Source organism: Rissa tridactyla, chromosome 2 (assembly GCF_028500815.1).
Source record: "Rissa tridactyla isolate bRisTri1 chromosome 2, bRisTri1.patW.cur.20221130, whole genome shotgun sequence".
Classification (NCBI taxonomy): Eukaryota; Metazoa; Chordata; class Aves; order Charadriiformes; family Laridae; genus Rissa; species Rissa tridactyla.
In genome coordinates this window covers 143,562,353-143,585,295 of record NC_071467.1, presented here as the reverse complement: position 1 = coordinate 143,585,295, position 22,943 = coordinate 143,562,353, and the positions used below count along the sequence as shown (strand labels likewise).

General features: G+C 39.1%; 1 protein-coding gene across 1 annotated transcript in view; it reads left to right on the top strand.

The window, feature by feature from the left end:
• ZNF804B (zinc finger protein 804B) overlaps positions 1-14,089 on the top strand; it is a 240,497-nt gene extending 226,408 nt beyond the window's left edge. The window contains exons 3-4 of the mRNA XM_054192721.1: positions 7,791-7,921; positions 10,417-14,089. Of these exons, the coding sequence (XP_054048696.1) occupies positions 7,791-7,921; positions 10,417-14,089 (3,804 nt within the window). The remainder of the gene's footprint in view (positions 1-7,790; positions 7,922-10,416) is intronic.
• The last annotated feature ends 8,854 nt before the right edge of the window (positions 14,090-22,943 follow it).

Here is a 22,943-nt window from a genome sequence, read left to right as displayed (position 1 = left end):
GAGGAAAATCTGTAGTCATCAGCGGTGAGGGCAAGAAGGTTTCTGAAAGTATATTGAGGACATACAGAATCTTCTGCTCCAAATAGAAATGAATTACTTGTTAGCAGTGATGTAAAAGGAATATTCAACACAGATTTCCATTCTATACTTGGGGCAAAGCCAGGTGATTTAGTCACATCTATGATGTTTATCATCATTGTGAAGTACCACCCCACCAATAGCTAAGAAGGATATTAAACAACATAATTTAGAGCTAAATATTTTTGTATCAGTGGGTTCAGGTGACCAACGTTTAAGTATTAGAAAAAAGATGGCCATAAACTCTCCTAATCATTAATGTTGATTTTTAATAAGTCTCAGAGCACTAGGGAAAATGCACCAGGCTAGAAGCGAGATAATGCCATGCTGGGATTTAAAAATAATAAACAAGAAAATCTGTCATCCTGACATTAATGCCAGGGAAAATACTGGCATGACTGATACAGGACTCCATAAAGTATTAAAAAATGATAACGTAATTAATTGCATTGCTTTATGTAAAATGGATCTTGGCAAAGTAACTTGATTTTATCAATTTATTTGTTAAAACATGGCAAACCAGGATGTCCTCTCTCTTTTGTTATTGAAAAGTTTTGATCAAGTGATTACAAATGTCCTTTGTGGCCTTTTATTATTGACAGAAACTGCAAGGAAATGCCATTTATTAAACCTCCTTTACTTTGCGCAGGCATTTTGTTATAGTATTGCTACTAGATTCCTGGTTGCCTTTAGCTCTCCTACTCCAGAAGAGATCAGTCTACTTCAAGCCAATACAAGAGAAAGAATATTTTGGTTTTGAATGAATAAAAAATAAATAACCAGCCTAAAATGCTTTTTATGGATAGCTATTACATCCTATTAGAAAAAAACAATATTTTACTTCCTTGAGATATTTGATGAGGCTTCTGCTTATAGCTGCCTTTAATATCCTTCATGCACATATTATTTTTCACTATTTGCCCTGACCGTATCTTTTCATCTAAAGTGCAGTGAGTGGTACCTATAAACACTACCACATTTATCTCAAGTACATATTAAAATGACTCTTTTTAGTGATTAACTTGTTCTCTGGTACAGCACTTCAAAGTCACTGTGTAGTTGTCTGCTGATTCAACTTTCCTTTAGGTAAGCCTATGGATGTAGCAAAATAGTTTTTAGTAGGTTTATCCTTCATGCTTTACTGTTGTTCCCTCAGCGCTGCCATAGTTATCAAGAATCAACTGATTATACAGGTAAATCAAGTTTAGGCTTTACTCAGATGTCTGGCATCTTTCCTTTTTGTTTCAATGGGCTTACAGTTAGATGTGGTAATTAAACATATATCTGTAAGTGCTGATTCAGCCTCCTCCCTGCTTCTTTCAGAAGTGACTCCATCTCTCTTTGCCTTCATTTCTTTATTTGTAAAATTATATCATGGTAAAAATACCTGTTTCATAAGAAGCTTGAGATTTGTCTATAGAAAGTGCTATGTGAAATCTATGTATGTGCATTTCTACTATACTTTTTGTTACCCTGCAAGTCTAATGACCTCATTGAAGAAAGCTAGAGGCCAGGTTTTGGACTCACCTGCTGAATTCTTGGATAATTCAGACTCTTGTTCTTTCCCTTAGGATGTAGGAGATTTTAAATCCTGCCTGCTACAGTTGGAACAAAGTAAAACAAAGTGGTGAGACAGGCTCCAAAAAGATGGGGGAAAGGCTTAAATATTTTTAAAATAAGATTACAAGAAGAACTGAAAGTTTTGAAAGGAGCTAGTCTTGCACAAGGTCTGTAATACCCATTTCTTCTTTTAAAGCTGCTTAAACAAGAAAGAAAAAGAAAAAAAACCCACAGGATGTTGTTTTTATTCCAGCTAAGAAAGACTGAGGTAATACATGGTCATGCAGTGAAGATACAGGCCCTGCCCCAAGTTTCTTATCATTCAAATGTGTTGCTTTTACTAGGTAAATTACTCTGTATTTCGAAGTGGCACCGAATATGTCTAATCAAATGATACAGTGTGCGGACAGCTTGGTGGAGCATATGACAGTAAGTTCATTAGAACTGATATAAACATGGGTGGTCAAGTGGAGCATATGCTGGATCTGCAGATAGCTCAGGCCTTCAGATGGGTGAGCTGCTGCCACAAAGTGCTTGTTCTATCCTCTCCCCTATGGAAACGGCCCCCATAAAGCTCATCTGTTCTAGCTTTACTTGGGGGAGTCTCGTGAGCAGTATGAATGGACGTGCTTTTATCCAGCAGTGGATGAAATTAGTTCAATTAGCAGGAATATTTGCAGATCTGGTTGAACAGTAAGAAGCTCCCACAGAAAACACACAGGTAAGCACGAGTAGGTCTTGGGGCTTTCTGGCATGAAGACCCATTGCGCTAGATCAGACCGTCTTTCTATACAGACTTAACAGGATTTTCTGTTGAAGACATGCGAAAACAAGCCCTCCGAACAGCCAACTGTAACTTATCCTTCTGGTTGGATCTGTGATCAACATTTCATCCACTGATAGATGGATTCTCTAGGGCACGTCTGAGGGCTGACTTTTCCGCCCTCCTCTTATCGTCTCATTCCCTAACCCAGTCATACCGGGATATTTACTTTCTGTCCTCCCATTCACTCCCACTAGCAATACTGAATCTGTTAAGATTGACTGTAATATAAACTACTCAAAAAATAATTACTATCACACACTTCAAAGTGATCTGTAGCTATTTATGGGTAAAACAAATGAAAAGTTATCAACTAGGTTTTGAGCTTCATATCTCGTGGTTAATTCCTGTAGGTAATTTATTTTTAGGATTTTATTTACCATAGTAAAAGCAAATTCCTTCGTTGCTCTTTCCTCCCTTTCACTTCAAGAGCTAATACCATAAGCTTCAGACATGAAGTCTAACTATATTCTTTAGTAACCGTCATTCTCATTTGATGGTTTGCAGTGTGAATTCATTTTACAAATAATGTAATTGGTTCCAATGTTAGGGTTACAGGCAAGAGAATAATTACTGAAATTCATGTTCCTTTTTTTCCTCATTTAACACCCTTTTTTTGAAACTAACCAGGCACTCAAATACTCACATTAGCTCATGGATTTAGGTTCAGAGAAGTCTCTCTAAATATGGCAGGAGACATATACCTAATGCTGACTGAAGAAAGCAGCAATATATACTACATTTTTATCTGGGGCTGCAATGCATTACAGAATGATGAGTATTTTGGAGGATGCATTCTGAATGATATTCCGGGGGAAAAAAAATCTAAATGTAAGTGGAAAAAGCCTTTTACTCTTACTAACCTGCCATTTTATAACTTAACGTGTGGATAATTTTCCCCCCAAAGCTGCCTTCTATTTTCTTCAATGCGGTTACACTACTGTAAATAAGAAGAGGATTTGCTTCTCAGTATACTTGCAGCAACAGTTATTTGCCCCAGCACCCGAACTAGTTATACAGAGAACCCCTGTTAGATCTCTATAATGGGATGAGCATGGCCCCTGGCAGAATGCTCAAAAGAAGTACCACTGTCCCCCAGTGCTGTGTTCCTATGGTCCTAAAATTGAGAGAGAGAGTGAATGGGAGAGCAATGTAGAAAAAATGGTTCCTATACTTTTGTCAATGTTTTATAAAAGAAGCCCAGACGTCTTCCTCAACTTTCTCTCTATTACATGTGTCAAAAGTACTCTAATTCAAATTACTCTTTTACGCAATCTGTAGACATGAATATTATCTGTCGCAATGAAAATGTACCAATAGCACCAATTTCCTCTGTCTATCAAAGGTCTGTGTCTGAGATAGAATTATAGAATAGTTTGAGTTGGAAGGGACTTTTAAAGACCATCTTGTCCAACCCTCCCCCTGCAATGGCCAGGGACATCTTCAACTAGATCAGGTTGCTCAGAGCCCCATCCAGCCTGACCTTGAATGTTTCCAGGGATGGGGCATCTACCACCTCTCTGGGAAACTGTTCCAGTGTTTCACCACCCTTAGCGTAAAAAATTTCTTCCTTCTATCTAGTCTAAATCTACCCTCTTTTAATTTAAAACCCTTACCCCTTGTCCTATAACAACAATTTTAAAAAAACTGACCCAACATTAAGAATGGGCACGAATTGCTAAAGTACAGGTATTTGGACACTGAGATTTCATGTCTAGCAAGAGTAGGTAGTGAAGATGCAACTCCATTAAGTCATTTGGATCTCCTGGTAATTCATACCGGAGTTCAGGAGGAAAAGAACAGATTCAAAATTAATACTATTTTGTAGTCTTTTAATATTCTGTGTGGGTGTTTATAAAAAGGGATGGGTTACTTTTAGATATAGCAATGTCCGCATGCACATGTGCACAGAAAACAGAGGAAGAATAGAACATGAGTCTAAAAATGAAATATAACTCCATAACAATAATATTTGTAGCAGGTGAAGGACAGAACACAAGATTGCTATTAAATAAATCATAATTTATTACACGTGCCTGTATTTGGATGCCCGGTTAAGTACCTAATTACATGGAAAATGCAATTGCCGTGTAAAGCGATGTTAATTTTCAAGAACACCTGCTGAGCTCAGGGTTGTCACTCAGGTACCTGCTCAGTCGCATGCTGTTGTGCACCACCTGTGGAAAATATTTGTGTGCCTGTCAGGAGTCTGGCACAGGTTATTAGTGAAGAAAACCGCGGCTTTGCAGGTTCAGCAGGCAGTCCCATGGTCTATCCAACATAGCTGACAAACCTCATTACGATTCCTAACTGGATCCCTGGCAGTGCACCTTTTTCTGTTTTGATGAGGGGATGTGCAGGGAGAGCCCTTCCTCTGCTCAGACTGTAGATGTTTTTGATTTCTTGGATTTCATCTCCAGCCGATGAGTCCTGCACTATGCTTACCTACATGTCTTTTTATTCTTTTGTCTACTTCCTTGACATATGCTGGATGCCATTAGAGAGCAAAAAGTACTGCTAGAACTTCTATTCTTAGCGTTGGTCCATTTGCTTTGTTGATTATCATCCTAACTGTCAAAGAAGTGAAATGGCATTGCTTTGCAGTACCTGCACTCCGTAGTACTAGCTTTCACATAGTTCTTTGTTTCCTTGACAAGTAGAAACTGTTTCTGTTTTTCCTCATGAATGCTTTATGTGTGATACCAAACAGCTCACAGTGACAGCTAAAACATAGCAAGCGTCACTAAAGGACATTTCTCAAATGTGTTTCTTTGCCCTTTCCTCACATTTGAAGACGTTAATAAGACTCAAGACTACCTATGTTTTTCTGTGGAGGATTGGATCTTTACTGCTTAAATATCTCTACACTCTTGTATGTATTACTTAGGTAACAGAAATTGTGGATTCGTTTGGGGAAGATTCTCTGATTTCTTGTACAGCTTTGGCTTTTACATATTATTTAAAAATCTCATTTCCTGTACCAAAAGTAACATTGTCTTTCCCATTCATCCATTTTAGTGTAAACTGCAGGGAATGAGGTTGAGGGAATGGAGCCCTATATGACTGGCCTGGCAAGATGCAAGTGAACAGCGAGGGAGGGCATGTAGCTAAAAATGTGGTGGAGCAACCATTTCTTTCCAAGGAACTGAAGCCTTAGAGTTTGAAAGAGGACTTTGCAGTTGACCTATTTCAGAGTCTAGTTCAGTGATGTACTAGATTTTGGAGCCGATAGAAACTTTCCAGAGAAACATACAGAATTGGCAGACTGTAAATATTTTTGATGCATATGGTTCAACTTTCAACAAGCACCAGGCAGTAGGATGGTTCTTGCTGTTGGTGGTGCACCAGTTGTCTGAGCAACAGCCTTATTGGCCGCCTCATCCTCATTCAAGGGATTTTGCCTGTGCAGAGACATCACGGTGATTGAGAGCCAGCTTTTGAGCTCCCAGAGCAGCTAATTCGTGGGCAGCCCAGCTCTCCCTACCTCCAGATCAGAGATCAGAGGCACATGTCTTGGGGTCCAGAAGGCTGAGAGCAAACACGAAACTTCTGCTTAGTCTCGCAGCATTTATTTGTTTATCTTTCACAGATGTTGTCTGGTTTTTTAAAAAATCCCGTACTCGAAGGGCAGCTGATGTGACAGTAGTGGGAGATGCCCACTACAGCTTTCCAGCACTCTTCATCGAATGTAATCACAGACCCTGTATGTTTCTACCAAGGATTCCTCCGTGCTTCTCTGTCATATTATGTCATCACCACTACCTGGATGACTTCATTTTAGACATCTCTTTAGATTGCATTAAGCAACCATACAGTCGTTTTCACCTATTCCCTTTGTCTTCATCTACTGACAAAAGCTAGACCTCTCTCCAGAAAGTGGTTCTCTCTCATGCATTTGTCATTGTCTTGACCCCTACAAGTTGAGGACTCTCTGCCTTCAGCCCTGTTTCTCAAAAGCAGTTGCCTGCTGGCCTGTGCAGAGCTCTGTGCCATGGCTAGACTGCTCCACATACCCGAGCTGCAGAAAGTGGTATTTGCTGCTACAGTGCTGGGTCAGCCTCCAATTTATTCTACTGATGCATGTTGCACTTTTTGGCCATGCTATAGGGAAACAACAGCATGAGATGATGGCAGTGATTAGGATGTTGATCTTTAGGCGCTGGTGGACAGGCAAATAAGTGTAGATGCTGCCAGCTGTACAGAAGTTTAAAAATTACTGTGATACCAAAGCCTTTCTTAAAGTCCAGCTTGCAAAAACAGCTCTCTGGGCTCCATGGAAAATTTAGCATTTCCTGGTGTTGATACTACAGTTCTGAATTTCATGGCAGAGCAGAGGGCCTCCTCCAGATGAAGGAGCAATGGGATGCAGTGGTTTAGTTCTCTGCCCTCGTCCTCAAGGTTTCCAGTTTGGGCACCTGGCTGAATGCACCAGAGCTCCCTCATGGTTTGTAAACCTGCCTTCCCCAAACACCATGGCACTGGAGAGGTGGTGAAGGGAGGAAGGCATTTCTGCCATGGGGAGTGGAAGCATGGACCTGAACTGGGAAGCCGTAAGGTTAGACATGATCTACCAAGTCCTAGAAAGCACAGTGAACTCAAAGGCAAGATAGCACCACCTTTTTGGCAGAGGATGTTTTTGAACTTTTTGGTTTGTGTCTTCTTCTCCTTCACTTTTCCTTATGCTATCAAAAGTGCAAAAACAGGTAATAAAAAATGTAATAAAGGCAAAGAATTTTGCTCTCTCCAACAGGAATTACCTGATTTATAGACATTCGTGGAGATTAAAAAGAATTGTGAAAATAACCATAAACAAGTTTCCTGATCAAATATTTCAGGCATTTGTTCTCTCCTTTGAAAAATAAATGCAGTCTTAAAAAGCTACAAAACCAACACAGTAGCACACATCCATCCATGCATACACGTGCAAGTACAGAGATCTATAAAATACGTTACACACACAAGCTCACCTTTATTCCAGCATATGTCTATGGATTAAATTCCAACAGACTGAATTAAATAGAAAAATTTCAACTACATTAAATGGAGTCTAGTTTTGTGTATGTATTTATACACAATGGAATATTTGTGTATTCACAAGAAACTAACAGCTATCCTTCATATGTAGGTATAGATCAGCTAAGTAGCGATGGCCCCACCATGTTGTTTTGTTAGGCAAAAATAGCATTTTCAATCTCTTCTTAGAATGACAGCATTTTATGTATATTTTTACTCTCCATTTACATACTAACTTCACCAAAAGCAAATAAATTGTATAAGAGGAATGCTGTGTACATATTTAATCCCTTCTCTTTTTGTTCTTTGGACACAGAGATTGAAAGATTTAAAACAAAGGGAATTTGCTCGAAATGTGGCTTCAAAGTCATGGAAAGATGAGAAGAAACAGGAAAAAGCACTCAAGCGGCTCCACCAGCTTGCAGAGTTACGGAAGCAGTCAGAATGGCAAGTATTTAAAATTTATATTACGTTTTAATGCCCTCTTTCCTCAGTCCCAGAAGAAATCTCCATATTTTTACTCCTACACTCTGTAACGTACAGAGATTGTGTCTACTGTAACCTGTTTTCAGCTGTCCCCAACTCCAAATGTTCCTGTTCTGCAAACCATAAAATTGAAAGTCCCTGAATTAATCACTTGTTATTTGAAGGTCGGTGTTTTTCTCTCCTGTAGCTAGTTAATCTCATCTCTTCAGAACTGAGTGGTTTGAAGGAGTTTTTTAATATCACCATTTTACCTTATTCATACTGACCTGAATAGATTAGTACAACTGTCTTATCATTTGATAGTAAGTGAATGGGAGAGGAAAAACACTTTTTAGAGCTTTAGAACTTCCACTTAGTCTGTGAATCATTTTCACTACTTTCAGTATACTGAGATTATTCTCACAGTTTCTCTATAGAGTAATTGAAGTATCATTATACGAATGAAAAACAAGTAATTAACTGAGTTAAGTTTATCCAATACTGTTAGCTCTATTGACGAATATCAAGATACAGTACAAAATTTGCACTAATAAACCTTCACATGTGAGAAATCTCCTTTCTTTAATGACGCTGAATGCTTCAGTAGAATAGATTGCCACCAGACCAATTGTTTATGTTAATCTATGACCATAATGAGTTAAGCAGATAATTAAACTGGCATACTTTTAAATTCATATCAAGCTTACTGTACCCTGGAAATAATAACAGTCAGAGTTTATTATACACTCATTTTGGCCTATGTAATTGCTTTCGAGTAATCTGCTGAAATATAACAGTTTAGTGCTAATGTATCACTTTTATGGTTACAACTCCATTTTCACACAAATCTGCTGAAAGAAATGTGACTGCCTGTAGGAAGAAGCCTTTATGCCCACGCACTGGAAGACGTAGTCTCAGATAAGGTTGGCAGATAATAGGAAAGCCAGACTGAGACTGGGGGGGGGGAAGCAGGTTTGCTTTTAGAAAGACCCGGGAGTCCATAATCCTTTACAAAGAGCCTGGAAAGACAGTGCTTGCTGTTCCTGTTTGTAATCATTAACGCGTTCGGGGTGGCCGAGGGCTGTGATCTTGGTGGAGGGGTAGCATTCCCAGTTGCTCAGGCAAGACAGAAAGCCAGGCTTACTAAGCAAAAGCCTATACACACACACACACACGTACAATTGTTATTGTCCCGGAGTACTGTGTCTCAGGTTGCAACAGAGTTCCTTACAACAAGCTAATACAATTTGACAACAAAATTACTGTTAATCTTGGCCACAGAAAAACTGAAAATGCAGCTTTATTTTGCTGTTCCAAGGAGACTTTGAAAAGAGGCTCTTTACATGCCTTCTCCAAGAGATAATTCCTTCTTGATGTACAAATAGGGGTGAATTTGTAACTCCTGATGCCAAATTTGTGACAAATGCAAATATATTCTCAGAAATGCATACATATTCTCATACTCCGAGTTGACCCTACTCCAGGGAGCCTTTATGTCGTTCCCACTGCTGGAGATCAATGCATTTTTATAGCATTTATAAAGCATGCTAGCCTAATTATAGATAGCTGTTATGCAGATCTGGCAGTCATAATTTACTTACATTTAATTAAAATATTTTCTAATTTTTAATCAAACTCCTCACTGAAGCTGGTTCCAATTTTTTTTCATGTAAGTGTACTGTAGTACTGCATCAATAATAAATGTAGATAATTGGCCTAATGAAATACATATATAAAATATTACTTGGAATAACATTTGCATGGTGGCTACGTATGCCTCATCTGTAATGGAAAAAGGCAACAGTCATTCCAATCTCAGTTAATTACCTACTGGAAGAAATCAATAATTTACCATATTTCTTATGGCCTTCTTAGTATAGGTTGATTTTAGTTTGTTTTTTTTTTTAAGTACAAGAAAATTAAACCACAGATTTAAAATCTGAGAGGTTTTGGCAAGACGAAAAATTTAACTAATGAAAATAGAATACAGGAAGAGAAAATATGGGAAAGTAAGTCAAATGGTGGTTGATAATGAGAGCACTGAATTTGCCATTTATATTGATGGAAATCTACCTTGTGTCCTTTTCCCCACCAACGTCTGGTGATAGTTTTAGCATGAATATCTCTGTGAGCATGAATATATCAGTGAGACCAGATTCTCACTGATATAAATTCAGAGTAAAGACGATATTGTTTATTCTAGATGTACATGGGCATTACTCTGAAAACAAACTTTCATTTGCTGACTTCAAATAATATTATTTCATGTATGTAAAGACTATCTTGCCCATATACAAGCCCAAGCTCAGGGCTAGACTGCACATTTACCCTTTAGAAACTTTAGTAACTTAGTTTTCCCTTGTAACAGCATGGGTGACACCCTTCCTTACCAGACCGACATTGTCAAATGCGAGTTCTGTCTTGTCTTGGTTACTTAATAAAGCTTTCCTTTTTTTTTTTTATTTACTACCTTACAGCATCACTGGGAGTGGGCCGTTGCTTAAAGCCCCCAGATTAGTTGTGGAAAAGCAGCAATCGCCAGATGGCATTTTCCTGTACAAGGGTGGCAAGTTCACAGCCAGTTCTCAAAGAACTGCCACGAGTGAAGGACAAGGTTTCTCCAGCGGCGTACTAGAGAAACAGCAGTTTATCATAAGCAGGCACCAGTACCCTACTGAAAGACTCCATGGACTTGGAAATCAAGTCTCACAAGTGTTCCCAGATAACTCCAATGCTTCTCAGAGGGCAGGAGTGTCTTTCTCATTCTCTAAAAAAGTCCCTTTGAAGCTTGAGTCCTCAGCATCAGTCTTTAGTGAGAACTCTGAAGAAGGATATGATTGTAGTGAATCCCCTAACCATAAAACAAAGCAAGCTCTTGAGGGTTTTCATTCTGGCACACTTTTGGAGGAGGATGTGAAAGCAGGCTTGGATAAAGGGCCATCGGTTACACAAGACCAAATGAATTTGGATAACAGTGCATTAAGTCACGTAGCTGCAAAACCTAAAATGCTCCATGAAAATGATAAAAGTAGTGATAGAGAATTAGAAGAAAAGGTCAGTGCTCATCCTTCATTTTCCAAAGTCAAAATACAGCTTTCAAATTTGGATTTTTCTGATTCGCTTAGAGAAACAGAGCAAGAGAGCAAATCGACTGAGTCTGAGCAATTGTTAGAAACTCTCATTTCACCTTCATGCCAAGCTAGCAATTTTTGTACGCAGCCCAACACCTACAAGCACAGCAATGCCCACCTGCCTGGCCAGTTACCTGAGCTCCCACAACAGCCAGAACCTCAGCTGGCATGTGCAAGCAACAGTCCTGGGGTCATAAAAAGAGAAAGGTCTTTGGAGAGTTCAGAAACCACAAATGGGAATATGGAAACGCTTCCAAGGGAGACCATGGTTAAAGAGGTTAAGCCCCAAGCATTGCCTTTTCTCCATGTAGTGAGCAAAGATGGCACTACTGCTCTGCAGTGGCCCACAGAATTACTTTTGTTTACAAAAACTGAGCCCTGTATTTCATATGGCTGTAATCCATTGTATTTTGACTTCAGACTCTCTTTAAATCACCGAGATGGTAAACAGCATGAAACAAACAAAGCAAGCTGTAAAGAGCACTCTATAAACAAGACTGCAGATGAAAATGAAGCCTCAGGTTTAATAAAACACAAGCAAATGTCAAATGAACAAGATAATCAGTTGTTGAAACCAAAGAAGATGAAAGGTTCCCTAAATCCAAGAAAGGCCAAGCAAAAGGCTGAGTCAGACATAGGGAAAGAAATGAATGAAAATGGTCAAAAATGCATTGCAGATTATTTGAATGAAAATATACCCAAAGTGCCTACTTACCTTGATGTCTCACGAAAGGATTATGTGACAGAAAAAAGTCTTCACACAACAACACTGAGAAGACCTTTAAAGCATCATTTTCATAGCTGTGAAAGAAAAAAACAGAACATCAGAAATGAAAGCATTTCCTTTTCTGCTTTTATGTCTAGGATTAAAAAGTCTAAAGCTGCAAAATGTCATTTAATTTATTCTGAGGAAAAACGTGAAAACCAAAAGGACTGCAGAACCGTTCAAGATGTGGCCAGCTGCAACAGTGACATAAGTGACAGTGGAAAAGACTCCACTGGAAGTTTCCTTAGTTATAAATCCGGTTCAAACAGCAGATATTCAGAAAATGAAGGATGTGGAAGTTACATGAAATGCTGGAGATTCCCATCTCCTCAAAAGTCCTCCTCTGACAGACATTCCAGCTATTCTGACACTTCAGTTAATGGTATGGGTAGCTACATGGGCTACATGAGTCCCACATCCAACGATCACAGCAGAAATCATTTGCTTTTTTGTTGTAAAAGAAAAAGCAAGACAGCTGAAAGGCACAAATGTAAACACAGAAAGCACAAGCATATTTTCACTTCTGACGATACAGACGAGGATTATCTTTGTCATGGTAGAACTCGCAGAACTAGAAACTGTACACAGAGGGGCACAACTAAACATCGAAGGTGTTCAAGGCATAAAGTTTTACAACGCAGAGACAGATCTAAACACAGCAGACGCAGACACCGGCATTTTGGCAAAGCGCATAGTAGAAGTAGAAGCTACCATAGCTCCAAAAGTTGTTCCACCAGAGATTCAAGAAGCAGTGAAAGAGCATCTAGTAAGAGAATATCAAGAGGCAGCAGTTCAGGATCCTCCTCAAAAGAGACTGACAACTGTGACAACAAAACAAAAGAGGACACAGAAAGAGGTTCTAACACCGAAGCGGGAAAAGCTGAAACTGCACATTACCACTCTCTGAATGTGAACGGTCAGTCAAAAAACTTTGCCACCTGCTCTTCTGAAACCCTGGCAAAAGACATATGTGGAAAAAGAAAGTCACTGACAGCCAAGTTACTTTTAGAAAGAGTGCAGTCCAAGAAAACCCAGGAACAAATGCATGATTCAGAGAGATTTCCAAATACTTGTGGAGTAGAATTAAAGGATCACTCGCGAAGTCAGTTTGCTCTTCAGTTCCCATCATCGGGAGATGACATTGCGATGTTACCTTTGCCAGAGAAACTGCTAAGCATAGGTGAAAATGACATGGGGCATAATGAAATCAGCTCGTTGGAAACCAGTTTGAAGAAAAACAACTTTGAAGCGTCAGAGAGAACTAATGTTGCCCTTTCAACAGGCACTAATTATGATCATTGTCTTTTTAAAGACATCATTCAAATAGGAACAGGCTATCAGAGCCCAAGCATAAAAAGGAACACAGCAATAAAGGAACAGTCCAATCTCTTCATTAGTGAAGTGCAACCCTTTATACAAAGCTGTGACCCAGTACCAAATGATTTCCCTGGTGCTTTTCCCTCTAATAGATATTCTGTTGTTGCTAACTCAACAGAGACCAAAGAAGAACTACATGATGTAAACATGGACTCAAACCGGGCAGAAGGCTCTCTCTGCGACAATGCTATGCAGAAGTATGATGACGCAGTAAATGACCTAGAAGTGTACAGTAAATCCACCTCCCCTCCTTTAATGCAGCAGCCTATCACGTTTTCACCAGAGGAAGTAGACAAATACAGGTTGCTGCAGCTGCAAGCCCAGCAGCATATGCAGAAACAACTTCTGGCAAAACGCCTGAAAGTTTTGCCTGCCCCAGGACCAGCTGCCTTCTCTGCAACACCAGCAGTCCCTGCCCTCCCTGTTCAGCAGCATGCTACTGTCACCACCATCCACCACACACTGCTGCAACGCTTTGCTGTCTCAGCGTCTGTGCATCCCCACGGCAGCCACCTCTCCCTGGCACACCTCCACCCCCTCTCTCAGGCGCATTTTGCCCCCATATCACTTTCCCCATTAGCCCCAGCCCTCATTCCCACCCATCCTGCTTTGCTGGCAGGACACCCATTGCACTTGGTCTCCACCACCCCCCTCCACCCTTCCCCACTGACCTTCCCCACGCTGCCACACACTGCCTATCTCCCAGCCTTATTTACACCACACCTGAATGCGGCCACACCGTCTGCTATACATCCAAACCCCTTAGTTCATCCATTATTCCAAGGGCAAGAGCCCCACCACCACTCTTGCTCTAGCCAGACCCAACAGTTACCTACAATAAAAGAAGTTTTCAGTGTTTCTAGCTATTTAAACTAGCCCAAACAATTACACCATGGCTCCAAACCCAAATTTGAATAAAATAAATTATTCAGTGTTCAATCATGTCTGAGGGGAAATCTACTGTTTTGCTGAGAGCACAGAGGCAAATATTTTAAAGTCCACATTCTGGCTGACAGCACACGAATGTTGATTTAGGTCTCGTATTACTGAGTAAGAGCTGTTTTAAAGTCTTTTGTGATACTATCACAAGGAGGATGAGGTCCAGCTGGTGTCATTCTACAGAAGGTTTGGAAAGAACAGCATGAACTGAAGTCTGTAACTGTCAGTAGGAATGGGACCACAGCACTCAGACACAATGGGACCAAGAACATCAACACTGATGAGCGAATTAAAGTAGCGCAATTTAAGGTAGAGCAATCTTGACACACCTCAAAGGATTGCTTTTCTGAGTGTGCATATGCAACAGTGTAGTATTTGGACTGGTTAAGGTATTTCAGACTGGATAAAAAAGAAGGTATCTGGGGCCACAAGTCCCTGGTTCTGTCTCCTGGCTAAAATAAATTGGGGAGCCTCAGAGTGAGGGGTGATGGGTTAACACTGGAAGAAGAGGGTCACAACAACATCTCAAAGATACTTTAGTGATTTTATCCCTGGGATATATTGCTCAGGCAGCGCAAAGGGACTGCAGTCTGGCCACGGGTACATAACAAAACATCCCCTTAGTGTAGGGGGTTCCGTGCTGGCACAAGCAGGCTGCTACTTTTCTCCCTGAGCCAAGCATCCAAGACAGCAAGGGAAAGAAGGGGATGAATCCAGCTGTTTTGGCGTTGCCTGCCTGTGGCTGCAGTATAGGGTATGTCAGGGGTGGGCTGCAGCGGCCCGGAGTTGCCAAGCAGCTGGTGCTGGCTTTGAACATCAGAGGTCCTCAGCCAAGACTGCAACACTTCTTCCCTACCAAACAGAGCTCTGACATGTGGGAGAGAATGTGCTTGCCCAAAGAATGTGTAAATATGTTTCATTCCTTTAACAAACAACATACACAATTGGCTGGTCCTACAGAATGATGCTGTTATTCATTAAAATGTAGAAGTAAAATTCTGAGCAGAAACTGGCTCTCCAGGACAAGTCTCATAGAAAACCATGCCTCAGTTATGGGCATTTCAAGTATATTGAATCTAAACAAATATTTCAAGATTCTCGCATGGCTTCCCAAACTCTCAACATACAAATTGAAGTTCTGAATCTGCAATATTTGAATGCATGTATCCAACCTTCAGGGTAATGGGCGGTTGAAATTGCTAGTAATAACTGTATCTGGAAATAGGTGAGGGCTTCAGCATCTATTTGAATGGCACATTTTGACTATTTTTATAATATTTCTCAACTCAACATGAAATTAAGTTCATAATTGTGGTTGGACTGCAGCATGCTTTCCAATATAATTGGACACTGAAGTGTCTGACAGAGATTAACTCTTTGTTTGGATTAGAAACATTTGAAATAATCTCAATTCATTTGCAATAATGTAGTGCACAATTAGTCATGTATCTTTCAGAACTTATTTAAAACACAGTAAAAAACTTTTGGAGGATTTTATTCCATTATATTTGGCTATGTGAATAAACTGAGAAATCTAATTGCAATTGAGTTGAGTATTTAAAATACAATTTAGGACCAATTTTCTAACTTAGTTGTAATCAAACTAGACTGATCTATTGCAATAAAATGGAATTGTTTTAATTTCTAAAAGCAGCTGCTTCAGCATAAACTGGTATTATGCCAAACTTTTCAAATGACTTTACAAGTTATGACTGCTTGGTTTGTATCTTCAAAGTTAAAGTTTCTTTGGATATTTAACATTTTAGACATCAAATAAAAGCTGTCAGGAAAAAAAATTGGAGACTGAGCAGAAGCAAAACATTTTTGTATTGGAAAAGGTTGGTGAAACCAGCACCTTCAAATATCTTTTTGTTGGATTTCCAGATGATTTATTAATTTAATTAACAAAATGAATTCATGCCATTTTGGAGTCACTTATCTTTCTGCTTCAATTTTTTCATTTAAATTGTAGGGAACTTCTTCAATTGAAATTATTGCTTCAGAATTAACGAAATCAGAAAGTCTTTTTGGGAAGGATGTTAAAAATAAATATTTCCACAATTTTAAAATTCCTCCTTTCATTTTTGGCTGAAAATCTTCCCAACATTAGATCTGAATTTACATGTAATTTTGATAATTTGGAAACTTTTCTGAGAATCAAATATAGTTCACTGAATGTGACTTAAAACCTCTGAAAATTAGTACTTGCTTGCTGGGATGGAGATCCCTCACTCAGTGGACCATTTGGAAATGTTAGTTATAATTCTGTAGAAACACTCTGAATTGGACGTTTCAAAGGAGCAGATCAACCTGTGAGGCTGACTGAGCTGCACAGCCATCACCACCAGTTCAGGGCTAATACCAGCCTAAAGGGTGCATTTCCAGCCCTACAAACTTTTAAATTTATGGGCACAGTTCCATTCCCTTTCAAGAAAAAAACAGCTGTTCTCATTGTATATGAGTTCATTTGAATACAAAGCAGATAATACCAAGAGAAAAAAATGAAACAGAAGAAATGATAAGCTAATCTCATCTCTAATGTGTAAACACATATTTTGTATCCCTTCTTCTCACAGGCAATGTTAATATTGTTGAAATTCCTACGGCAAAAAACCTGACCAGTTGAAATTTATCAATATCCTACTATATAGATCATTTATGCAAAATAGTTATATATGTTTTCCTTAACATATGCACAACACAATGGGATTCTAGGAAAGAACCAAATCATATGATGTCCATGCATCATTGTATATACCAACAAGGATGACCTGGTAAGGCAAATGAATAGACAATAAAGATTAAATTCAATTCTTGGAACAATGGGAATTAGGACTGCGAAAGGTATTGATGGAAAAAAAGAGAGATTAAGAAGGAACAGAAGCAGCACAATAGCAAAACAGCAATCACTGACTACCAACAAAGGGAACGTCCAATATTGTTCTTAGTACACAGAAGGGATTTTCTTGGAGAAATGTAATAAAATTATCAGCACAGCTGAGATGATATATTTGTTCTACTTGCTGCCATATTTGTTTTTTCATCAGAGAGGTACTTTAAATATGTATCATTATTAAAAGCATAATTGAGCCTGAAGTATGGAGCCATGCTACAATTTTCATTTTATTTAGACTGATTTTTAAAAGAGTTATGGTATCCTGGTGGCAGTGATATATACACTCCAAGTTAATAATCTGTTTTAGCTTGTTTGTATATTCTTGATACATAATCCAAGGAAACAGGTCACCCACACTGTAAAATTTGAATAACAAAAGTTTCCTAAATTACACAATGATAATTTTTTGTTTGTTTGTTTATTCTTTTTTGGTAACTGAGGCACTTCTGGAAAACATTTAACATGTATATTTGTTGTGCAGATTTGCATAAAAATGCCATTTGACCAGATTGATTTTAAAAGTGTTAAGTTTATATTTTAAACTGGATAATACTCTGGCTAGTATAATATGTAAACTAGTAATTTTGTTTTGTATTCTCTGTATAAAGTGTTTTATATTATACAGTAGCTAAGTGAATTGCACTATTGTACATGCAACGCGGCTTTTTTTTTAGGTTATTCAAGGAATTCCTGGGAATGTAGTTTAATGCAATAATATTTTTTTTCAATAAAAAGGCTTACTGGTATAAAGAGTGTCAGTCATGTATTTTTAATGTAAAGCTTACCAAAAGGCAGCAACATACTAAAATGCAGAATGATGCAAACATATTCTGTATTTTAATCTGCAGAACTGAAATGCATTCAATTCATCCCTGTGGCTATAATCCTGAAATTTCTTAGAATGTTTCCTAAAGATTTTAGTATGTGTTACAAAAGTGGGTTGTTTAAATGGAACTGAAAATAAATATTCCTTAAAAAAATGATTCTATCTATGTGGTTTTTGCAAGTACTTTTAATGGATCAACATCCTCCTGGATATTTTTATGCACTAATCGGTTTATTTAGAATTACACTTATAACTCACTTGTCAGGTTCCTCAAATAATGTCTCTGAGCTATGATTCCTAATGCTTGTGCAGAAGGTCCTTTGGTAAAGAAGCCAACAGTAGGATCCACAAAAGTATTATTTGTTCACTTTTTAACCATTCATTAAAACTTGCCTTATAATAAGTATCTCTTTATCCCATGTTTTCCTTTTTACCTTGTATTTTTTCGGTTTGTTTATTCTATCCCTTTCTGTCTATCTTTCATTTGTATTGTAAGCTTTCTGACATACGGCTTTAGGTTTTGTCATATAGGTACTCAGTTTTGGAGGTCCCAGGCACTGCTGCAACACGAGTAGTAATTGTAAATCTAGTTATAGCCATCGGGAGACAGTTTCAGAAGCTTCATGTCTCCAGGCAAGCACAAAGACTGAAGTAATGTAAAAACGTGTCTGCATGGGTACATGTATTAGCCAGAACTCAGTCTTTTGAGATGTGGTGTGACAGAGGTCATATTCTCTTAGGTCTACCTGCATAGCTGGAAATACCTTGGCTGATCTGTGGGACCCAATTAATCTACCATGCAGCGACATCTCATGACTCAGGCATTCCATAAAATCTTGAAATCACAACAAATCAACAAAGACATAACCAACAATGTGTATCTAATTCCATTCAATTGTGTTTCTTCATCAAGTTGTTTTATAACAAAAACAAAATTCAGAATTGGACAAACTTGAATAAAAAGTGTGGCATGTTGGAAGGAAATCCCCTGTGAATTAATAGCTGTTAACTATAGTAGGCTCCCAGTTGAGATCAGATCTCACCTGTTTGTTGTTGAATAGTGATACTGTTTCGACTAGGATGTATTATGTGAAGAAATTAAGTTGTCCACACCTTCCTATTCCTGGTAAAGCTAGCTACTAATTACCCTTTCTTAAAGCTTGAATCTCAGATCTGTTCAACAGTTGAACCTAAGCTGATTTTTTTTCTTTTTTCTTTTTTTTTCTTTTTTTTTCTTTTTTTTTTCTCTATACCACAATTCATCTGTTCAGGCCAAACCTACATTTAGGACTGTTAATTCCTTGAGAAAGAAAAACAAATGTTTTGCCAGACTTGAAATGTCTCTTATGACCAGATGGAGAGACTTTGGTGCGGAAAAAAACATACTTTTTTTAACTTAAAAATGGAAAGCACAATCAAGCAGATATTTAGAAACAGTATAAAAGAAAAAATGTATTTTTATCTACTTATGTCTGACTTTAGCTTCAAGACACTCTTTTTGCTCCCTCAGTTAAAATACTGTCTCAATGCAGTGTCCTGCCTTAGGAAGACCCAGGCATTACCTCAGCTCCACAGGATCTCACCTAGGGGACAGGGATGTTCTTAGAGACCCTGTTTCCTCTAGGGTCCACTCCGATGGCAAACCTCCCTGCCCTCTGAAATTTTCCTGTAAGTCTGAGGTGATGTCTCAAGGCTTCTTGCATTGCAATGCTCGGTGCTGCAGCTCAAATGCTTCTGGCCCTTGGGCACAGGCTATGTAGCATTGTCACCCAGCCAGGCAGAATACAAAAATGAATATGATTGCAAAATAGACTAGACTAGACTTTTTCAGTTGGAAGAGACCTGAAATGATTATATAGTCCAACTGCCTGACCAACTCAGGGCTGACCAAAAGTTAAGGCATGTTAATAAGGGCGTTGTCCAAATGCCTCTTAAACACTGACAGGCTCGGGGCATCAACTACCTTTCTAGGAAGCCTGTTGCAGTGTTTGACCACCTTCTCAGTAAAGAAATGTTTCCTAATGTCCAGTCTAGATTTCCCCTGGCGCAGCATTGCACCATTCCCATGCATCCTCTCAGTGGATACCAGGGAGAAGAGCTCAGCACCTCCCTCTCCACTTCCATTCCTCAGGAAGCTGTAGAGATCAATGAGGTCACCCCTCAGCCTGCTTTCCTCCAAAATAGATAAGCCCAAAGTCCTTAGCCGCTCCTCAGGACATTCCTTCCAGCCCTTTCACCCAGTAGCTTTGTTGCCCTCCTCTGGACACATTCAAGGACCTTCACATCCCTCTTAAATGGTGGGGCCCAGAAATGCACACAGTACTCAAGGTGAGGCCACATCACCGCTGAATAGAGTGGGATAACAACGTCTTTTGACGAGCTGGCTATGCTATGTTTGATGAGCCCCCGGATGTGGTTTGCCCTCTTGGCTGCCAGGACACACTGCTGGCTCAGACTGACCCTGCTGTCAACCAGCACCCCCAGGTCCCTTTCTGCAGGGCTGCTCTCCAGCCACTCCTCTCCCAGTTTATAGTTGTGCCCAGTGTTACTCCATCCTAGGTGCAGAATCTGGCATTTCAACTTTTAATTTTCAATCCCTTTAATCGTAGCTCAGTGCTCCAATCTATCGAGATCCCTCTGCAAGGCCTCCTGTCCCTCAAGAGAGTCAACAGCACCTCCTAGTTTAGTATCACCAGCAAACTTTCTAATGGTGCATTCAACTCTTGCATCCAGAAATAATCTAATAGTTTATCTGGCTACAAATAATCCACTTGGGATTTAAAGATGTTCCATCTGCTCCTCAACCACCAGACACAGGTTTCAAACCCCACATTGCAGTGGGTTTTGTTTTCCTCTCCTCTCCTCTCCTCTCCTCTCCTGTCCTCTCCTCTCCTCTCCTCTCCTCTCCTCTCCTCTCCTCTCCTCCCCTCCCCTCCCCTCCCCTCCCCTCCCCTCTCCTCTCCTCTCTCCTCGGGTTCTGCTTCACTGTTTAGTCTCACAATCAATCACATCAGCAGAGCCGAAGAGGGGAATGAGACTGAGCCAGGACAGGAAAACAGAGAGAGAAAACAGCACAGGAAGGGAGGCTGGAAACACATTAATCCAATTTTATTCAGAGATGATGCTTGAGCATTGTGCCACCATGCAACACCAGCAAAACCTTTCCTACGCTCTAGTGGGAAGTCTTTGACTTCAGTAAATAAGCTTATTATGCAAAGTAAGCATCTTAATGTAAACTTTACACAGAAACATAAAGAATCACTGGGAATGTGGCTCATCACCTTGCTATTTCTAGACACTAGGCACAGTGATAACAATGTGCGTAGGGATAACAGGAATCTGCAAGTCAGTGAGCTGCACTGCTGCCTTGCTGAGATTGGGACACACTGTTGTGAGGTGCTTGAAGGTTTCTCTGCCCCAGGGCTAAGGGGAATTAATTAATTAACATTTCAGGCCATGGAAATACTCTCACTGTCTTCAGGACCATCAGGCTGAGCCTTAAGTCAACACCTTACTTGTCTATAAAGCACACAGCACTTTTAAAATACTTTTTATTATTCTTCAATAAACACATTATTTATTTAACAGAAAACACAGAAGAAGCCAAATAGCCAATTGCAGAAATTATAGACAGAAATAAATCTACACGTGCAGTAACGGGTATTTATTCTAAACATATACTGCTTAACAGTGACCAATCTGTTTTGTGAATGTGCTTAAAAGTGCTCTTGACTGAGATGTCAAGCGGCAGATACACGACTGTCTTAAAAGAAGAGTCAGCCCAAACTCATTTTTTATGACCTAGCTATAAACCCCTCAAAATAAAGATAAGGTTAAAAAATTTGATAGACTTCCACCAAGCAGTGTAAGCAGTTCTGCTGCCTCAACTTAAGTGCACATCTAAAACTTATATTACACACAAAAATCCATATTTCATTCTTATGAACCAATAAACTTTTTAGACCAAATAAATTTGTCATTTTCAAATCAATAAATTAAATGTATTTATCAGTTTTATATATAGAACTGGTCTGTGTACTCCAAGCTTTGTATGTGTGTAAATCAGCAACATTAATAAATAAATCATTGTGAATGGAATGAACCGATTAGTCTCAGAAAGCTATAAACTGACTCTTTCTATATAAAGCAATATGTTCTATCCAAAAAATGGTTGAATTATAATTTGCTTTCTTCTTTTTTGCAAGTAATTTATGGGCTAATTGTTTCCTGCCAGCCCCAGTAAGAAACAATTTAATAGACATAGTTATGTGTGGGCATGCTGGGGAGGATGTGTGTGTCTTCTTAAGGAAGTACAATTGCATCTACTGAAAACTTATACCCCTGACATACAATTCTGTGTGCAAATCAGAAAAGGAAAGATGTACAGGTAGGAAATATCTTTAATCAATTTTTGCATATCTTCACAGGTGAAATATTGTAGAGTTCCCAAAACAGCCTTTTTACCCCTGTCCCCTGTGCTTAAAGTGTATAAGTTGCTGAGGAAATGTTTCTCCATCAGCTGTCCAAATTATTATGAAGTCCTACCTTCATCAGAGAAGGTGAAAACACTAGAAATGTTTGCTCCTTACTTATACCAGCAGTTCGCTGAAAAGATTCCAGTCTTCTTGAGAGTGTATTCTGTTTTCAAGTGAGTTTGCTTTTCCAGAGGGATGGAGCCCCTAGGGTCTCCAAGTTTGAAGAACTTTAACATATTAAGAAAAAAGTTAACACTACATGTTATTTAAGTTGCTAGTTGTCAGCTGGGACACGTTTCCTGCTCACACAGGACTGGATTTTTTCTGTTTTATCGATAGCAATCAACCAATACCTGAAGTACACAGGAGAGATTCCGGGATTATATCATATTTCTCTCCCTCTCCCTGAGACACTTGAGAAACTGGCTATGAAAAAAACCCTGACAGTTAAATGAGAAGATGCTTGGTCTACTTTTTAGTTTACTAGTAATTTCTTGAAAGGTCTCTGTGACTTAAAATACTTAATGCTTTCTTAATACCATCTGTAATTACAGTACTGGTATCTACTGCTGACATATTACAGGTTTAATCCTT